Source organism: Agrilus planipennis, unplaced genomic scaffold, assembly GCF_000699045.2.
Source record: "Agrilus planipennis isolate EAB-ADULT unplaced genomic scaffold, Apla_2.0 scaffold16, whole genome shotgun sequence".
Classification (NCBI taxonomy): Eukaryota; Metazoa; Arthropoda; class Insecta; order Coleoptera; family Buprestidae; genus Agrilus; species Agrilus planipennis.
In genome coordinates this window covers 1,163,357-1,178,429 of record NW_020438946.1, presented here as the reverse complement: position 1 = coordinate 1,178,429, position 15,073 = coordinate 1,163,357, and the positions used below count along the sequence as shown (strand labels likewise).

Here is a 15,073-nt window from a genome sequence, read left to right as displayed (position 1 = left end):
CTTCTAGAAAAATCCGGGCCGCAAGGTGGAAATCCGGGACTGTCCCGGCCAATCCGGGACGTATGGTCACCTTAGTAGTACGGATTCGGCAATTACACAGCACGGATCCCACACATCATAATTATATTATTCTTTTTTGATTTGTGAATAATGTGACCTTACAGAAAATTCAGTAACACGAGAACAATGATTAAGCATCATTTTCTGATGCGTGATCAAGATTATTTTCCTTTCAGTTAGCATTTTACTGCTATATCATTATACTTGATATCGTCTGAATTCACTTGCATAATTTTGCTATCTCTAACCAAGTTTATTATATTTATTTAAATGCATCTAACGGCAAAAAACGAATTATTAATTATAGAATATTAAAACTTTAGAATACCTAACAGCTTATAGATCTCGTAAATTGGTAGGCTTTATAAGATAAGAAACATTAACGTAAACTTGACCTCTCACTTCAAGGATCAACGGCGACCTTTCTTGACCTTTGAACATTGACCAAGAAGGATTCCCTGGAGTACGCAGTACGCACACCTTTCTACGTATGATTTTATATTTGAAGATACCTACAGTTACGTTTTCGGAAAACATTTACCCACAAAACAATGACTCATTAAGTCAATTTGTGACTGAATGTAATTAGTTCCATCCTTTAATAAACTCCTACACATTTTTTATCTAATCTGATTTCTGTAAATATACAATCGAATTACTCCTGACGACTATAGGTAAAGCACATTTGTACATTGAGTAAAATAAGTACCTTATATTGTTGGTGTAATAATTAAATTGCTTTTCTACGTCACTTTAATCTACGTAACGTCATGACGGGACAAGGATTAGTGAGAAACTACAAAAAAACACCCATTATGAATGAAGTAATGGTCAAGTGCTGCCCTATGATGAGTAATAATAGATACACGGGAAAACAAAAGACAGCGTGGTGGGTATCAGAAGTATAATATACGCAGACGGGGTAAACTATTGACCGCACCGTGGATGCAGCAGGGTCAGTGCGATTATCGGGCGTCTTCTTTTCGGGAGCATTCGCAAGACACGAGGCTCCCATCCGACGCCCCATTGGTCGCACGGCGTGGTCTGACATAAGACCATATCGTGCTACAAATAAATGCCAAGTGCAAAAAACGGCATGGCTCAGTGCGCGACCGAACACGCTGTAGAGTGCGATCATTAAATCTCGATGCATGTATCGTCATTATTTATTAACATACTAGCAAGAACAAGTGTGAACGATTGATTGTTCTATTTGAATATCCGATCAATTACTGTGTGATATTATTTCTATTGTATTTATTAGTTTTTTCTCATTCCTGCCAATAAGGATTATCTGAATACAGGTATGTAAGGCGATCGTATTTAGTTTTTTTTTTATTTGTAAATTTTTATTCATTCACTCATTATTTAGTTCAATTATTTTTTTTAATGTGACAGAATAGCGAACGCAATTAATTAGTAGTATAAATATTATTCTTTATAAAATTATTTATTTTTTTCGCCCTTATTAAATTATTGGCTTCATTAATTAAATCTTGTGTTTTTAATTTTCCTGTCTTCAGTGACCTTGCGAAATAGGCCATAAAATTTTTATTTTCGAAAATTGCTTGCCTAGATATTTAAAATAAAAATTAACAAAACCATAGGATTCCTATAAAAAAAATATTGTTGTTCCTATACCTGCCGAAGTACCTACCTATTAGGTATCTAAATATAAAAATCTAACGGTACATCTTAATCATTGATAAGTATCTCAATATTGTTAACCTCGAACTTGCGAAAGTAGGTATAGGTCCTATCGTATAATAACATAAACAAAAAATGGTGACATTGTTTATTATTGTCGCATCGGTAATAACTGCAACTGATCAATTAATAAATAATTAATACTTTTGTTTGTTATTACTCATGACTGGTAGGTACATGATAATTCAGGGTTTTATATTGTATTTTCATTCGTGTTTTTAACAAACACAAGCATTTCTATGAAAATATGTGTGCTTTCTTTTTTTTATATTTCCATTTTTCGCACGAATGCACTTAATGTCAATGTCAACACGCCATGAAAACTATGTCGAATGGTAACTGGTGCAGAATTTTTAAGGAGTTATATTATTTTACAACTATAAATGTCCGTGTTTCAAATTATTCCTAATAAGGATGTAAATGTAACTAAAAATAATTTACCATTAATATAAAACATTTCCAAATTAGAAAAACGAATTAACTTTTTATGTCACTGATAAAAGTACATGAGCACCTAAATATGCGTAATATGTTACACCAGCAATTAATCTTATCAACAGTTTTACTTCACATGGCTCACGCATTTTGGAGATTGTTAGTTTGTGAAATGATCATGTTTTGTTGCCATGATTGACTATTATCTATACAAGATTTTTCGCAATTCTTATGAAATATGCCAAGAATCCAATTTCCAAAAATCAAATTCCTAGTAGTAGCTAGCTAGTATTATGCTCTAACGAGCTACTTCGTAAAATTTGTTATGAACAAATAAAATTGGCACACACAACAAAATTTTTTCAAAAATCAATTAGTTAAATAAATTCTGGAAAACCGTAACGTAATCGAACCTAACCAAACCTTAGTTTATATTTTGAAAAAATTATTTTTTTTTATATCGGGTGTTGTGTAACCGCACGTTGAAGCAGAACACTAACGCACTTCAGCACCAGTTATTTTTTGTTTTTTAATGATAGGGCTAAGTCACCTATTGGACATTATTTTTGACAGCTAATAAAGTTGAATGTTGATATTCAAATGATTAATTAACTTATGGTAACTAGATAAAACTTAATATTTTTTCAAAAACAATTAGGTATATGACACATCATATTTTTATTGATCAATTAGGACTTCAAAATAGGAAGTTAGAATTAACGCATATTAAAAATTACCTTTTGGAAAATTTTTATGTTAGATTATCCATTAAAAAATCATTCAAATAATGCTTTATTTTTCCATGCTTAATTCCATGACTTCATTCGTATTAATTTATGAATAGAAACGGAACAGAATGGTCATTATTCACAGCGTTTAAAACTTGTTTTATTTATTGAATTGTCTAAATTTAACACTAAAACTAACTATGGTAGAATACAATTTTAAATCACCTCATAAAAAGCTATTACTATAAATCTAATTGCAAAATTTGTGTAGTTTTATATCAGTAACATTGCCAGTTTGAATTCGCACCGTGAGGCAAGGTAAAAAGTCTTACAGAAAACCTAGTATGTCATATAATAAGTCTATCCCAAGACGTTCACGACAATTAAGAATCTCAAAGACCATTTTGTTGATTATGAAGAACGCCGAATTATTGGATGCTAGAAATGCAGTTGGATAATCGTGACTTAAAAAGAAATCATCTTTCATTATCCTCTTTATCCTTAAAGAGTTAAGATACTTTTTGGTGCGGCTTTAAGATTGGTCAGACCGCGCTACCGTAGAATACTATAACTGCCTTTCTTTGACCTACACTGGGCAATATGGACATCATCATAAGGTCACCAGTTCTAAGACTGGTTGGACACGTACCTCCACTCTTTCCTATCCTGAACTAATCTTCGCATTTCCCTAAAACTAGACTATTTACAAACAGTAATCTAATCTAGGTCTACCACAACTCCTAGCTCCCGTTTCTGCCTTTAATATGTCTCTGACTAGCTCTTCAGGCCTGAGAAGGTGTCCTACCAACCTGTCTCCCCTATTTCTTATTGACTTCCCCAGAGTCTTCTGTTCTCCTATTCTTTCTAATATCTCTTAATTTCTAACTAGTCTACGGCATGAAGGACTTCCGATACTGAAGAATATATGTCTGTATCATAAGTAAAATTGGACTTCTTATTGGAAAACCCTGCACTATTTTTCGTATTCTATTATTCTACTACCTATTAGGTCAAAACGTTTCTTTATTTACGGATTCTTCTATGTATTTTTCATGTCCGATATAAAGCGGAACTAAAATTATTTATTTATCGAATGTTTGGTCAGATTGTGGAATCTTCCAGAAGTAATCCATTAAATTACCTTCTAGCTCATTAGATATTTCTTCATTAATTCATTACCGATTCGGAATACCAATAGTGTTTGTCGTTTGGGTTAACGCGGAACTGAAATTATGGAAAACTTCATACCATAATTTTTTTTTAATTGATCATTAACATTCGTGACACTGTTTATTTGGTACCTATCACACATTTCATGAACCTACCTGTTAAATCGAAATGAATAGGGTTCATTGTCAAGGCAACGATAATAATGAAAATCGATTCATGTACCTACATACGTTACATTTTAATTACAACAATATCTACATCGTACAGAGTACGTACAATCAACGTCCTATCGTCCTCGGCATAACCTCAGCGCGATATTCCAAAGAAACGTCATATTTTGAAGGACATCTCTCTTACGTAATAGATGCAGACTTTTGTACATTTCCAAGTAATATGTTATGTCAACTGATAATGATAATATCAAGGTCACGAAAGCTGTGCGATATCATCTAGCCGGTCATTCGACACGAACCTGTCACTCTTAAAACATTTAGCATGTTTATTTATTAGACAGAAACACGACGTAATTTTTTTTACATACGTGAATCGTAATTTATTAAATTACCATTAAATACAATAATTTGACTTTTCTAAATAGAATTCTTGTATTGGACAATGTAAACGAGATAAAAAAAAAGATTATCGCTTCTTTTAACAACCTCTTAATAAAAATGCAGTTAAAACTTGTTTGTATTTTTTCTCATTAGCATTATCCATAAGTTACGATGCCTAATTACAGTAATTTCGCAATTGTGTCATACTTTCTATAAATTTTATTATTAGTTATGCAAAAGATTCTAATTATGTCGAAAAATCTTCATTAATCTTTTAAAAAGGATAACTTTGAATTGTGGGCAAACCACACAAGTTGCATTTATTCTTACATATATCGATTTGGAATAAGAATAACGAAATTAATGTGTTTATGAGAACCTAGAGTTTAATTATCTACCAAAATATTTTTATAACACACTGAAAGAATTGTTGTAAACCTGTCAGTTTTAGACATGTATTTATATATATACCTGTTGTATTGTATTATAATTACTATTGATCTACCTATATTTATATCCCCTTATCGTTATTTAAGTGAGTTATACTATGTTTCGATAATTTTGGAAATAAAGTAAAAGTTTCCTAAATAATAAAAGTTGCATAAAATAATATTGCGTGAATTAGTAATCAAACAAATTATAATTCCTTATGTGATAAATAAGTATGAAGTAATTATTTTTTATTTGTAAAATTCGCCAAAAATAAATAAAGAATTACTTAACGAGAAAATATTACACACATGTATAGCATGAAATGATTATTAGCAAATGTTATTGTGGAAATATTAAGTAAAGTTCAAGCCAATGAAGGGTTGGAAGGTTTTCATATATGAAGAACCAACATCGACGTTTCGCCTGTATTTAAGAGTCTTTACCGTTGCCTTGAGAATAAACCTACCTTGAAAAATCCTCGCCAATAGAGGCGAAACGTCAGGGTTGGTTCTTCATAAATAAAAACCTTCCTTAATTGCCTTGAACATTACATAATATTATCCAAACTAAGGGATGAAATGGAGAATAGATTATTGTGGAATAGTCAAATCTACGTTCATAATATTTTATACTTTTAACGAAATTTCTTAGGATAAGATATGACTTCGTAAAATACAACTATCGATTAAAAAAAAACAAAACAAATCACGTTCAAACAGTTAGCTATAAATTTTTCGTTTTACAACTATTTTTGACCTAATCTGAAGACGAAATGCAGGTGATTAATTAGGTTATCGTAAGTTATTTATTTTTCTCATTAGTTATTATTCCATCTTTCATCGTCAGCCCATTCTGTTAAACCTTTTTCTGCATCGAAAACTTTATTATAGCATAAAATGCCAGCCCGAGTTCCAGAAACGCACACGAACGGACCGTTTAACGTCAAAGAAGAAATCGTCATTTCCGGAATATCTGGTCGCCTACCAGAGAGCAACAGCATCGAAGAGTTCAAGCAACAGCTTTTCGATGGAGTTGATCTCGTCACAGACGATGAAAGGCGATGGCCTTCTGGATTATACGGTTTGCCTACCCGTACCGGTAAACTCAAAGATCTCTCGCATTTTGACGCCACTTTCTTCGGCGTGCATGCCAAACAAGCACACGTTATGGACCCACAACTTCGTCTTCTTTTGGAATTGACTTACGAAGCCATCGTGGACGCTGGATATAATCCAGCTGACCTAAAAGGCACAAAAACCGGCGTCTTTGTCGGTGTATCGGACAGTGAATCTGACGAATACTGGACGGCAGATCCAGATAAAGTAAACGGCTATGGATTAACAGGCTGTTGCAGAGCAATGTTCCCTAACCGAATTTCATACACTTTCGACTTCAACGGTCCCAGTTATGCCATCGATACCGCCTGCTCGAGTAGTTTATTCGCATTCCAACAAGCCGTAAATGCCATTCAGACTGGACAGTGCGATTCTGCCATTGTAGGAGGGTGCAATCTCCTCTTGAAACCCACGTCTTCTCTTCAATTTCACAGACTGAGTATGTTAAGTCCCGACGGAATGTGCAAGGCTTTCGACAGTTCCGGAAATGGATACGTCAGAGCTGAAGCAGTAGTTGTATGTTTATTGCAGAAAGCAAGCGCTGCTAGGAGGCTGTACGCAAGCGTTTTGGGGGCTAGAACTAACACAGACGGAAACAAAGAACAGGGCATAACATTCCCTTCAGGTCAAATGCAAAACAAACTTATCAGAGAAGTGTACCAGGAAGCTGGTGTAAATCCTGCCGATGTTGTTTACGTTGAGGCTCACGGTACCGGAACTAAAGTAGGAGATCCACAAGAAGTAAACTCGATCGCAGATTTTTTCTGTCAAAACAGAAAGACTCCGCTCCTAATCGGTTCGGTCAAAAGCAATATGGGACACTCTGAACCCGCATCCGGCCTGTGTTCACTCGCCAAAGTAGTGATAGCAATGGAGTCGGGAGTAATTCCCGGAAATCTTCACTTTAAAAGTCCAAACACAGACATACCCGCTCTCTCAGATGGCAGACTGAAAGTAGTATCAAAGAATGAACCGTGGAATGGAGGTCTCGTCGCCGTCAATTCATTCGGTTTCGGTGGAGCAAATGCACACATCTTGCTTAAATCGAATCCCAAACCCAAAACATCCTGGCCGCCAAGTTCCTTACCCCGACTAGTTGCCGTATCAGGAAGAACCGAAGAAGCTGTGACATCCTTGTTAGATAGGTTGGAACAAAATAAAAACGATGAAGAATTCGTAGCTTTAATAGATGAAATTCACTCGAAATCCATTGCCGGACACAGTTACCGCGGCTACAAAATATTGGGACAAGACAACACCCAAGAAGTGACTCAAATAGTTTCCGATAAGAGACCAATTGCATTTGTATTTTCCGGAATGGGCTCGCAGTGGCCTGGAATGGCAAAAGACCTAATGCAGATAGAAGTATTTAAAAATTCGATTAGCAGGTGTTCCGAAGCGCTCAAACCACATGGAGTCAACTTAGAAAACATTATTATTAACGGAACTGAAGAAACATTCGACAACGTGCTGAACTCTTTCATTTCAATTGCTGCCGTACAAGTTGCACTAACAGATACCCTCAAGGAGGTCGGAATAGAACCAGATGTTATCGTTGGTCATTCTGTGGGAGAAGTTGGATGCGCTTATGCTGATGGGACTCTCACAGCTGAGCAAGCCATTTTGGCTGCTTACTCTAGAGGACGTGCAATCCTCGAAAGTAAACTGGCCCCTGGTGCCATGGCTGCAGTGGGCCTTTCATGGGAAGAATGCAAAGCCAAATGCCCTCCTGACGTGTTTCCGGCATGCCACAATAGCAAAGACAGTGTAACGATTTCAGGACCACCAGCTTCAATAAACAAATTCGTTGAAAAGTTGTCTTCCGAAGATATATTTGCTAAGGCTGTTAAGAGCTCTGGAACTGCCTTTCACAGCAAATATATTGCGGATGCCGGTCCGAAATTGAGAAAAGCTCTCGATGAAATCATTCCGAACCCTAAACCAAGAACAAAGAGATGGATTTCGTCTTCCATCCCCGAAAACGCTTGGTCAACGCCTTTGGCACAATTCAGTTCTCCAGCTTACCACGTGAACAACCTACTATCACCGGTGCTTTTCCACGAAGCTATTCAACACGTTCCATCAGACGCTATTGCCATTGAAGTTGCTCCTCATGCATTACTTCAAGCGATCCTGAAAAGAGCTCTTGGACCTGATGTTACCAACATTGGCTTGGTAAAAAGAGGCCACGAAAATAATGCAAATTTCCTGCTTTCTAATATTGGAAAGTAAGTTTTTGAAACGTTTTTTTGTTAAATTTAGTTGTTAACGAGAGTAAATCTTTAATCTCAGAATTTACAACGCTGGCGCACAACCTCAAATTGGTAATTTGTACCATCCGGTTTCATTCCCGGTCGGCCGTGGAACACCAATGTTAAACTCAGCTGTTGGCTGGGATCACTCAATTGAATGGTCAGTGGCAAATTTCTCAGGAAAAGGATCAAGATCGGGTGAATTGGTTGTTGAAGTCGATCTTAGCAAAGAAACCGATAAGTATCTCTCTGGACACGCTATAGATGGACGTGTGCTGTTCCCAGCAACAGGTTACTTGGTATGTTGATATTTTATTGACATAAACAAGTGTATAATACATACTTACGTTAATTTATAGACATTGGCGTGGAAAACATACGCTAAACTTCGTAATGAAGATTTTGAACAAACTCCTGTAATCATTGAAGACGTTCAATTCCATCGTGCTACGATTATGCCCAAGGAGGGTTCCGTTAAGTTCCTTATTAACATTTTTGAAGGCAGCGGTGAGTTTGAAATTTGCGAGGGCGGTTCTGTAGCAGTATCTGGTAAAATCAGAGTCCCAGATGATGTCAGCAAGGAAGTATTAAATCTTCCAAAGTTAGAAGCCAAACAAGATAAAGACGTTTTTTCGTTGACGACGCCCGATATTTACAAAGAATTGAGACTTAGAGGCTACGACTACGAAGGAGTTTTCCGCGGAATTGCGGAGTCCGACAACTATGGTCTTAACGGAAAACTCAAATGGGAAAATAACTGGATCAGTTTCGTAGACACCATGTTACAATTTTCAATTCTTGGTCAAAATACGCGGGAACTGTACCTTCCTACCCGCTTGCAACGCGCGGTTATCAATCCCAAAGAACACGTACAACTTGTTAGTCAGTTACCCGAAGGCGAAAGTGAGTTTTATTATTCTAATTCTCTTTTGACATATTGTTTATTCACTCTTTTGCAGATATTGAGGTAAGCATGTACAGAAATATTGGAGTTATTAAATCGGGAGGAATAGAGTTAAGAGGTATGAAAGCTAGCTTGGCACCTAGACGACAACAAACACAAGCTGCACCAAAACTAGAAAAATACCAATTTGTACCATTTGAGAACAACCAACAACTCTCAGAAAGTCAAGACAAATCAAAAACGGAGGCACTCACAGTTCTTTCACAATTGGTTTTGGAAAATAGCGGTGGAGCTCTCAAACTTAAAGTGGCAGAAGTTGCCGGAGTGAAACCTGCAGAAGCCCTTTTGGCCAATGAAATCAAAGATATTTTAGAATCGGAACCGATGCTTTCGGTAGATTACGCTGCCATCGTGTCATCTGAACCAGACTCATACACCTCTTATTTGGAGCCTAAAGGAATTACGACTGTTCAGAAGGATGTTAATAACGGACCGTTCGATCAGAATCTTCATCTTGTTGTTCTTAGCAATGTTTTGTCGCAAAGCCCTAATATCGTCCAGAACGCACTAGGATCTTTGAAACAAGGAGGATTCGTTTTATTAGAAGAATCAGCAAGTGCAGTTAATAATAAATCGGTTTCTGCTCTTGGAGCTGACGTTGTTGCAAGTCAAGTTGTGGGCACCAGAAAATATGTGTTACTTCGTAGACCAACAACAGTATCTAGTCAAAATATAGTAATAAACATTACCGAGAAAAACTTTTCTTGGGTAGAACCTGTAAAGCAAGCTTTGAAACAAAGCGAAACTGAAGGAACTAAAGTTTATTTAGTCACCCAAGGTGAAGAACTAACCGGTCTAGTTGGATTTGTTAACTGTATAAAGCAAGAACCAGGTGGTGTCAATCTACGAGCTGTTTTTATCCAAGATAAGAGTGCTCCTAAATTTTCTTTCACTTCCCCGATTTATGCCCAACAGCTTACAAGAGATTTAGTACACAACGTTCTTAAAAGGGGCGTCTGGGGATCGTATCGTCATATACTTTTGGATCAGGTCAATGATAGTGGTAAATTACAAGTTGAACATGCATACATAAATACTTTGACAAGAGGCGATTTGGCAAGTCTTAAATGGATAGAAGGACCATTATCATATTACAAGTGAGTTATTTCAATGTAAAGTAACAATGATTTGAGGATATAATGATTTTTCTTTGCAGAGGTGAAGATCTTAACTCGGAATTATGTTCAGTTTATTACGCTCCTCTTAATTTCCGTGATATTATGTTGGCAACTGGTAAACTTCCTCCAGATGCACTTCCAGGCGATCTTGCTGGTCAAGATTGTATTTTGGGTCTTGAATTTTCTGGTCGCGATAGTAAAGGTCGACGCGTGATGGGAATGGTAGAAGCTCGTAGTTTAGCAACGACAGTACTTGCTGATCCCGGATTCTTATGGGAAGTTCCCGACAAATGGAGCCTTGAAGAAGCATCCACAATTCCTGTTGTATACGGAACTGTAAGTTCATTTCTCTTGAAACAAAAACAACACTTACTATATTTAAACCCTTATTAACAGAGTTACTACGCTTTGGTGGTACGAGGTCAGATGCGTCCGGGAGAGTCTGTACTTATTCACGCTGGAACCGGTGGTGTAGGTCAAGCTTCTATTTCTATTGCTCTTCATATGGGCTGTGAAGTATTTACTACTGTTAGCAGTCAAGTGAAACGAGATTTTCTAAAGAAAACTTTTCCTCAATTGGACGATAGTCACATTGGAAATTCTAGAGACACTAGTTTTGAACAATTAATCTTGAAACAAACCAACGGAAGGGGTGTTGATTTGGTTTTAAATTCGCTGGCAGGAGACCAGTTACAAGCATCGGTTCGCTGTCTAGCTAACGGTGGGAGATTCCTTGAAATAGGAAAAGTGGATCTCTCGAGCAATTCGCCGTTAGGAATGAGTGTATTCCTGAAAAACACCACATTCCATGGCATTCTTCTTGATGCTTTATTCGGAACAAATAACCCGCAAAAAAGAGAAGTCTTCAGGTTGGTAAGCGAAGGTATTAAGAGCGGGGCCGTTAAACCTCTACCAAACACGGTGTTCAACGAAAATCAAGTTGAACAAGCATTTAGGTATATGGCTACGGGTCGACACATCGGTAAAGTTTTGTTGAAGATTCGTGAAGAAGAAAATCGTAAGACGCAAAAACCAACGCCAAAAACGGTGACTGCGATTCCACGTACCTACATGGACCCGGACAAAACCTACGTATTAGTAGGAGGTCTTGGTGGTTTTGGTTTGGAATTAACTAACTGGTTAATATTCAGAGGTGCTAAAAAAATTGTCCTCACGTCTAGAAGCGGAATCAAAACCGGCTACCAGTCCCTATGCATTAGACGCTGGCGGGAGAAGGGTGTAGTAGTATACGTATCAACTGCCGATTCAACAACCGAAAAAGGAGCCATTCAACTTCTTCAAGAAGCAAATTCACTCGGCCCGGTAGGCGGAATATTTAATCTTGCGGCCGTATTACGAGATGCAATGATGGAAAACCAAACTGAAAAAGATTTCGGCATTGTTGCAAAACCCAAAGTCGATGCAACTAAACAACTTGATGTCGTTTCAAGAAAATTAGCGCCACAACTCGACTACTTTGTCATTTTCTCATCGGTCTCTTGTGGACGCGGTAACGCCGGTCAGGCAAATTACGGTTTCGCAAACTCGGCAATGGAACGTATTTGCGAAGCTCGTCAAGCAGCCGGATTACCAGGCACTGCTATTCAATGGGGCGCCATCGGTGATGTGGGCCTTATACTTGAAACAATGGGCGGAAATGATACAGAAGTTGGCGGAACTCTACCACAACGTATGTCCTCGTGCTTAGCGACCATGGATGTATTTCTTCAACAACCTAACCCTGTGGTCGCTAGTATGGTGCTTGCCGAAAAGCGGAAGAGCTCAGCGGGAAGCCAAGTGAAATTAACAGACGCTGTGGCCAACATTTTAGGAATTAAAGATGCCAAGACCGTTGCACCAAATGCGTCCCTGGCCGATTTAGGGATGGACTCTCTGATGGGTGCCGAAATAAAACAAACGTTAGAACGCAACTACGACTTGGTGTTAAGCGCGCAAGAAATTCGTGGTCTCACATTTGGAAGCCTTGTAAAACTGGAAAGTGGTGGGGGAAGTGGAGAAGCTGCACCAGCACAAAGTAACACGGTCAAAGCCGTTGTTGATGACAAACAGGTTCAATTTGAACCATCTTCAGAACTTATGCCTACAAAAACGATCATACAAATGGAAAGCAGAAGCACTGACAGCAAAAAGAACCCTGTATTTGTTATACATCCTGTCGAAGGTGTCGTAACAACCTTAACGACATTCGCCAAACTGTTAGACGTGCCAGTTTACGGAGTACAGTGCACAAAATCGGCACCTCTAAAATCCATCAGCGATCTCGCCAAGTATTACATTTCCGAAATCAAAAATGTACAAAGCAAAGGACCCTACACACTTATCGGTTACTCTTATGGAGCTTGCGTTTCTTTCGAAATGGGCATTCAATTGGAAGCTGCAGGAGAAAAGGTTCGAATTCTGTTCATTGATGGATCACATTCTTACGTTGCAACACATACTGGAAAAGTTAGGAACCAAATCAAAGGAAATACTGCCGCCGAACAAACTGAAGCGCTTCTTTACTTCACAATTCAATTCAAAGATGTTGACCAACAAAAGGTAAATAAGCACTTTTAAAATCAAAGCCGGGATAGGGACACAGAGGGAGTTTATTTAATAACCAACATCGACTTGATAAAATTTGTACGAGAAGGTGAAACGTATCATAAGGTCGTCAGTCCTAAAACTGATTGAACACGCACCTCCAATCATAATCTTCGCATTTCCCTAAAACTATCATAGAACACCCCACATCCTTAACTATTTGCGAACAGTAATTCAATATAGGTCTACCTCTACCCTTCCTTACTCTTGTTTCTGCCTCTAATATGTCTTTGACTAGACCTTCATGTCTGAGAAGGTGTCCTACCAAACTATCTCGCCTATTTTTTATTGACTTCCATAGAGTCGTCTGTTCTCCTATTCTTTCTAAAATCTCTTCATTTCTAACCTTCTCTATCCACGGTATTCTTATTATTCGACTGTAACACCACCTTTCAAGCGCTTCTAACCTTTTCTTTTCCGCAGCGCCTACCAGCCATGTTTCGCACCCGTACAGCGCCGCGCTCCAAACATACACCTTCAACAATCTTCTTCGAATTTCTAAATTAACTGTTCGCGAGCATATAAGTGACTTCTTTTTACTGAAGGCGACTCAACCCTGCGCTATCCTCTGCTTTATATCCCTACTACTCCTTCCATCTTGACTAATCTGACTTCCTAGATACCTAAAATCGACCACTTCTTCTAATTTTTCGTCTCTTACCTTTATATTCGCTCTTTCCCTACTTTTTCTTCCCTTGCATACCAGTGTTTTTGTTTTACTTTTATTTATTTTCATACAGTACTATTTTGTCTAATATTGCTAATATCAACTGCAAATCTAAACGTACTAATCTTTTCCCCCCTGTATGTCTATCCTTATCTCTGTAATGATGTCGATCACGTATTCGATGTATAGATTAAAAAGTAGCGGTGTGCATCCCTGGCAAAACGTAGATATTGGTTTATTAAATAAGTTTTTTGCCTGTACCCTGCCTTTACTTTTACAATATATTTTTAAATTACAGTAAAAAATACAATTGCATTTCTAACAATCATTATATCCATTTTACAGGTAACATCAGATTTGAAAGCATTAAAATCCTTAGACGAAAGAATAGAATACATAGCAAACATCCTAGAGAACATCTATCCTAAGCAGCAAATCAAGGATGCTGCAAGAAGCTTCTACTACAAACTTAGTGCTGCTGATATTTACTCACCAAGTGCTAAATTCGGTGGAGAAGTTGCCCTTATTAAAGCTACAGACAATTACGTATCGATGGGTGAAGATTATGGATTGAGTTCGGTAAGTAATTGTTTAATTAATAAAACAATACATTAAACAGTGCAACAAACGGTCATTGAAATATTTTTTGTTTTGTTTAGGTCTGCAAACAGAAGGTACAGGTTCTCCCATTAGATGGTAATCATAGGTCAATTTTGTTAGGACAAACGGTTGAAAAAATTGCCACAATTGCTAATACTTTAGCAAGTAAATCGTAACTTTTACCTTTGACTTTCGTTCTTCTTGTTCATGACATCACTTAAAAACATGACTGCACTAGAGAATTAATTAATTACGTTATTGTTGATGATATTTAATAGAATCTGCATCTAATTTAATATTAGACGTAATATTAAATAGGCACTTATTTAATTTATGTAAATAGTTAGGTTTAAAAGTTGTTGGACAACTTTGTATATTATGATAAAATTTATTTCTTTTTTGTTGAAAATTTATTGTCGAGTAATTACGAAAAAAAAAAAATGCGAGCTATGAGACTATTAAGTTTTTGTTTTGGTTAGTTTGAGACCAAAGACTTCGGTGATTTTAATACATTTTATATAGGTATAAATAATAAATAATAATAACTCAAAAGAATAAAACATTCCTTGGCTTAATTTTAAGATATACCGTGTGTTGCTTCACTGTGTATCTTATATAAGCATATACATATTATAGTACTGTACACTTTGTATATAAATAATACCAT

The 15,073-nt window shown here is 37.0% G+C and overlaps 1 protein-coding gene across 1 annotated transcript; it reads left to right on the top strand.

Annotated features, from left to right (window-relative positions):
• The first annotated feature begins 1,146 nt into the window (after positions 1-1,146).
• LOC108744646 (fatty acid synthase) lies at positions 1,147-14,948 on the top strand. The gene is made up of 9 exons (XM_018480512.1): positions 1,147-1,364; positions 5,977-8,429; positions 8,494-8,752; positions 8,813-9,356; positions 9,413-10,514; positions 10,574-10,871; positions 10,932-13,094; positions 14,152-14,385; positions 14,466-14,948. Exons 2-9 carry the CDS (start codon positions 5,983-5,985, stop codon positions 14,580-14,582), a joined length of 7,164 nt encoding a protein of 2,387 aa, XP_018336014.1. The 5' UTR covers positions 1,147-1,364; positions 5,977-5,982; the 3' UTR covers positions 14,583-14,948.
• Positions 14,949-15,073: the final 125 nt, after the last annotated feature.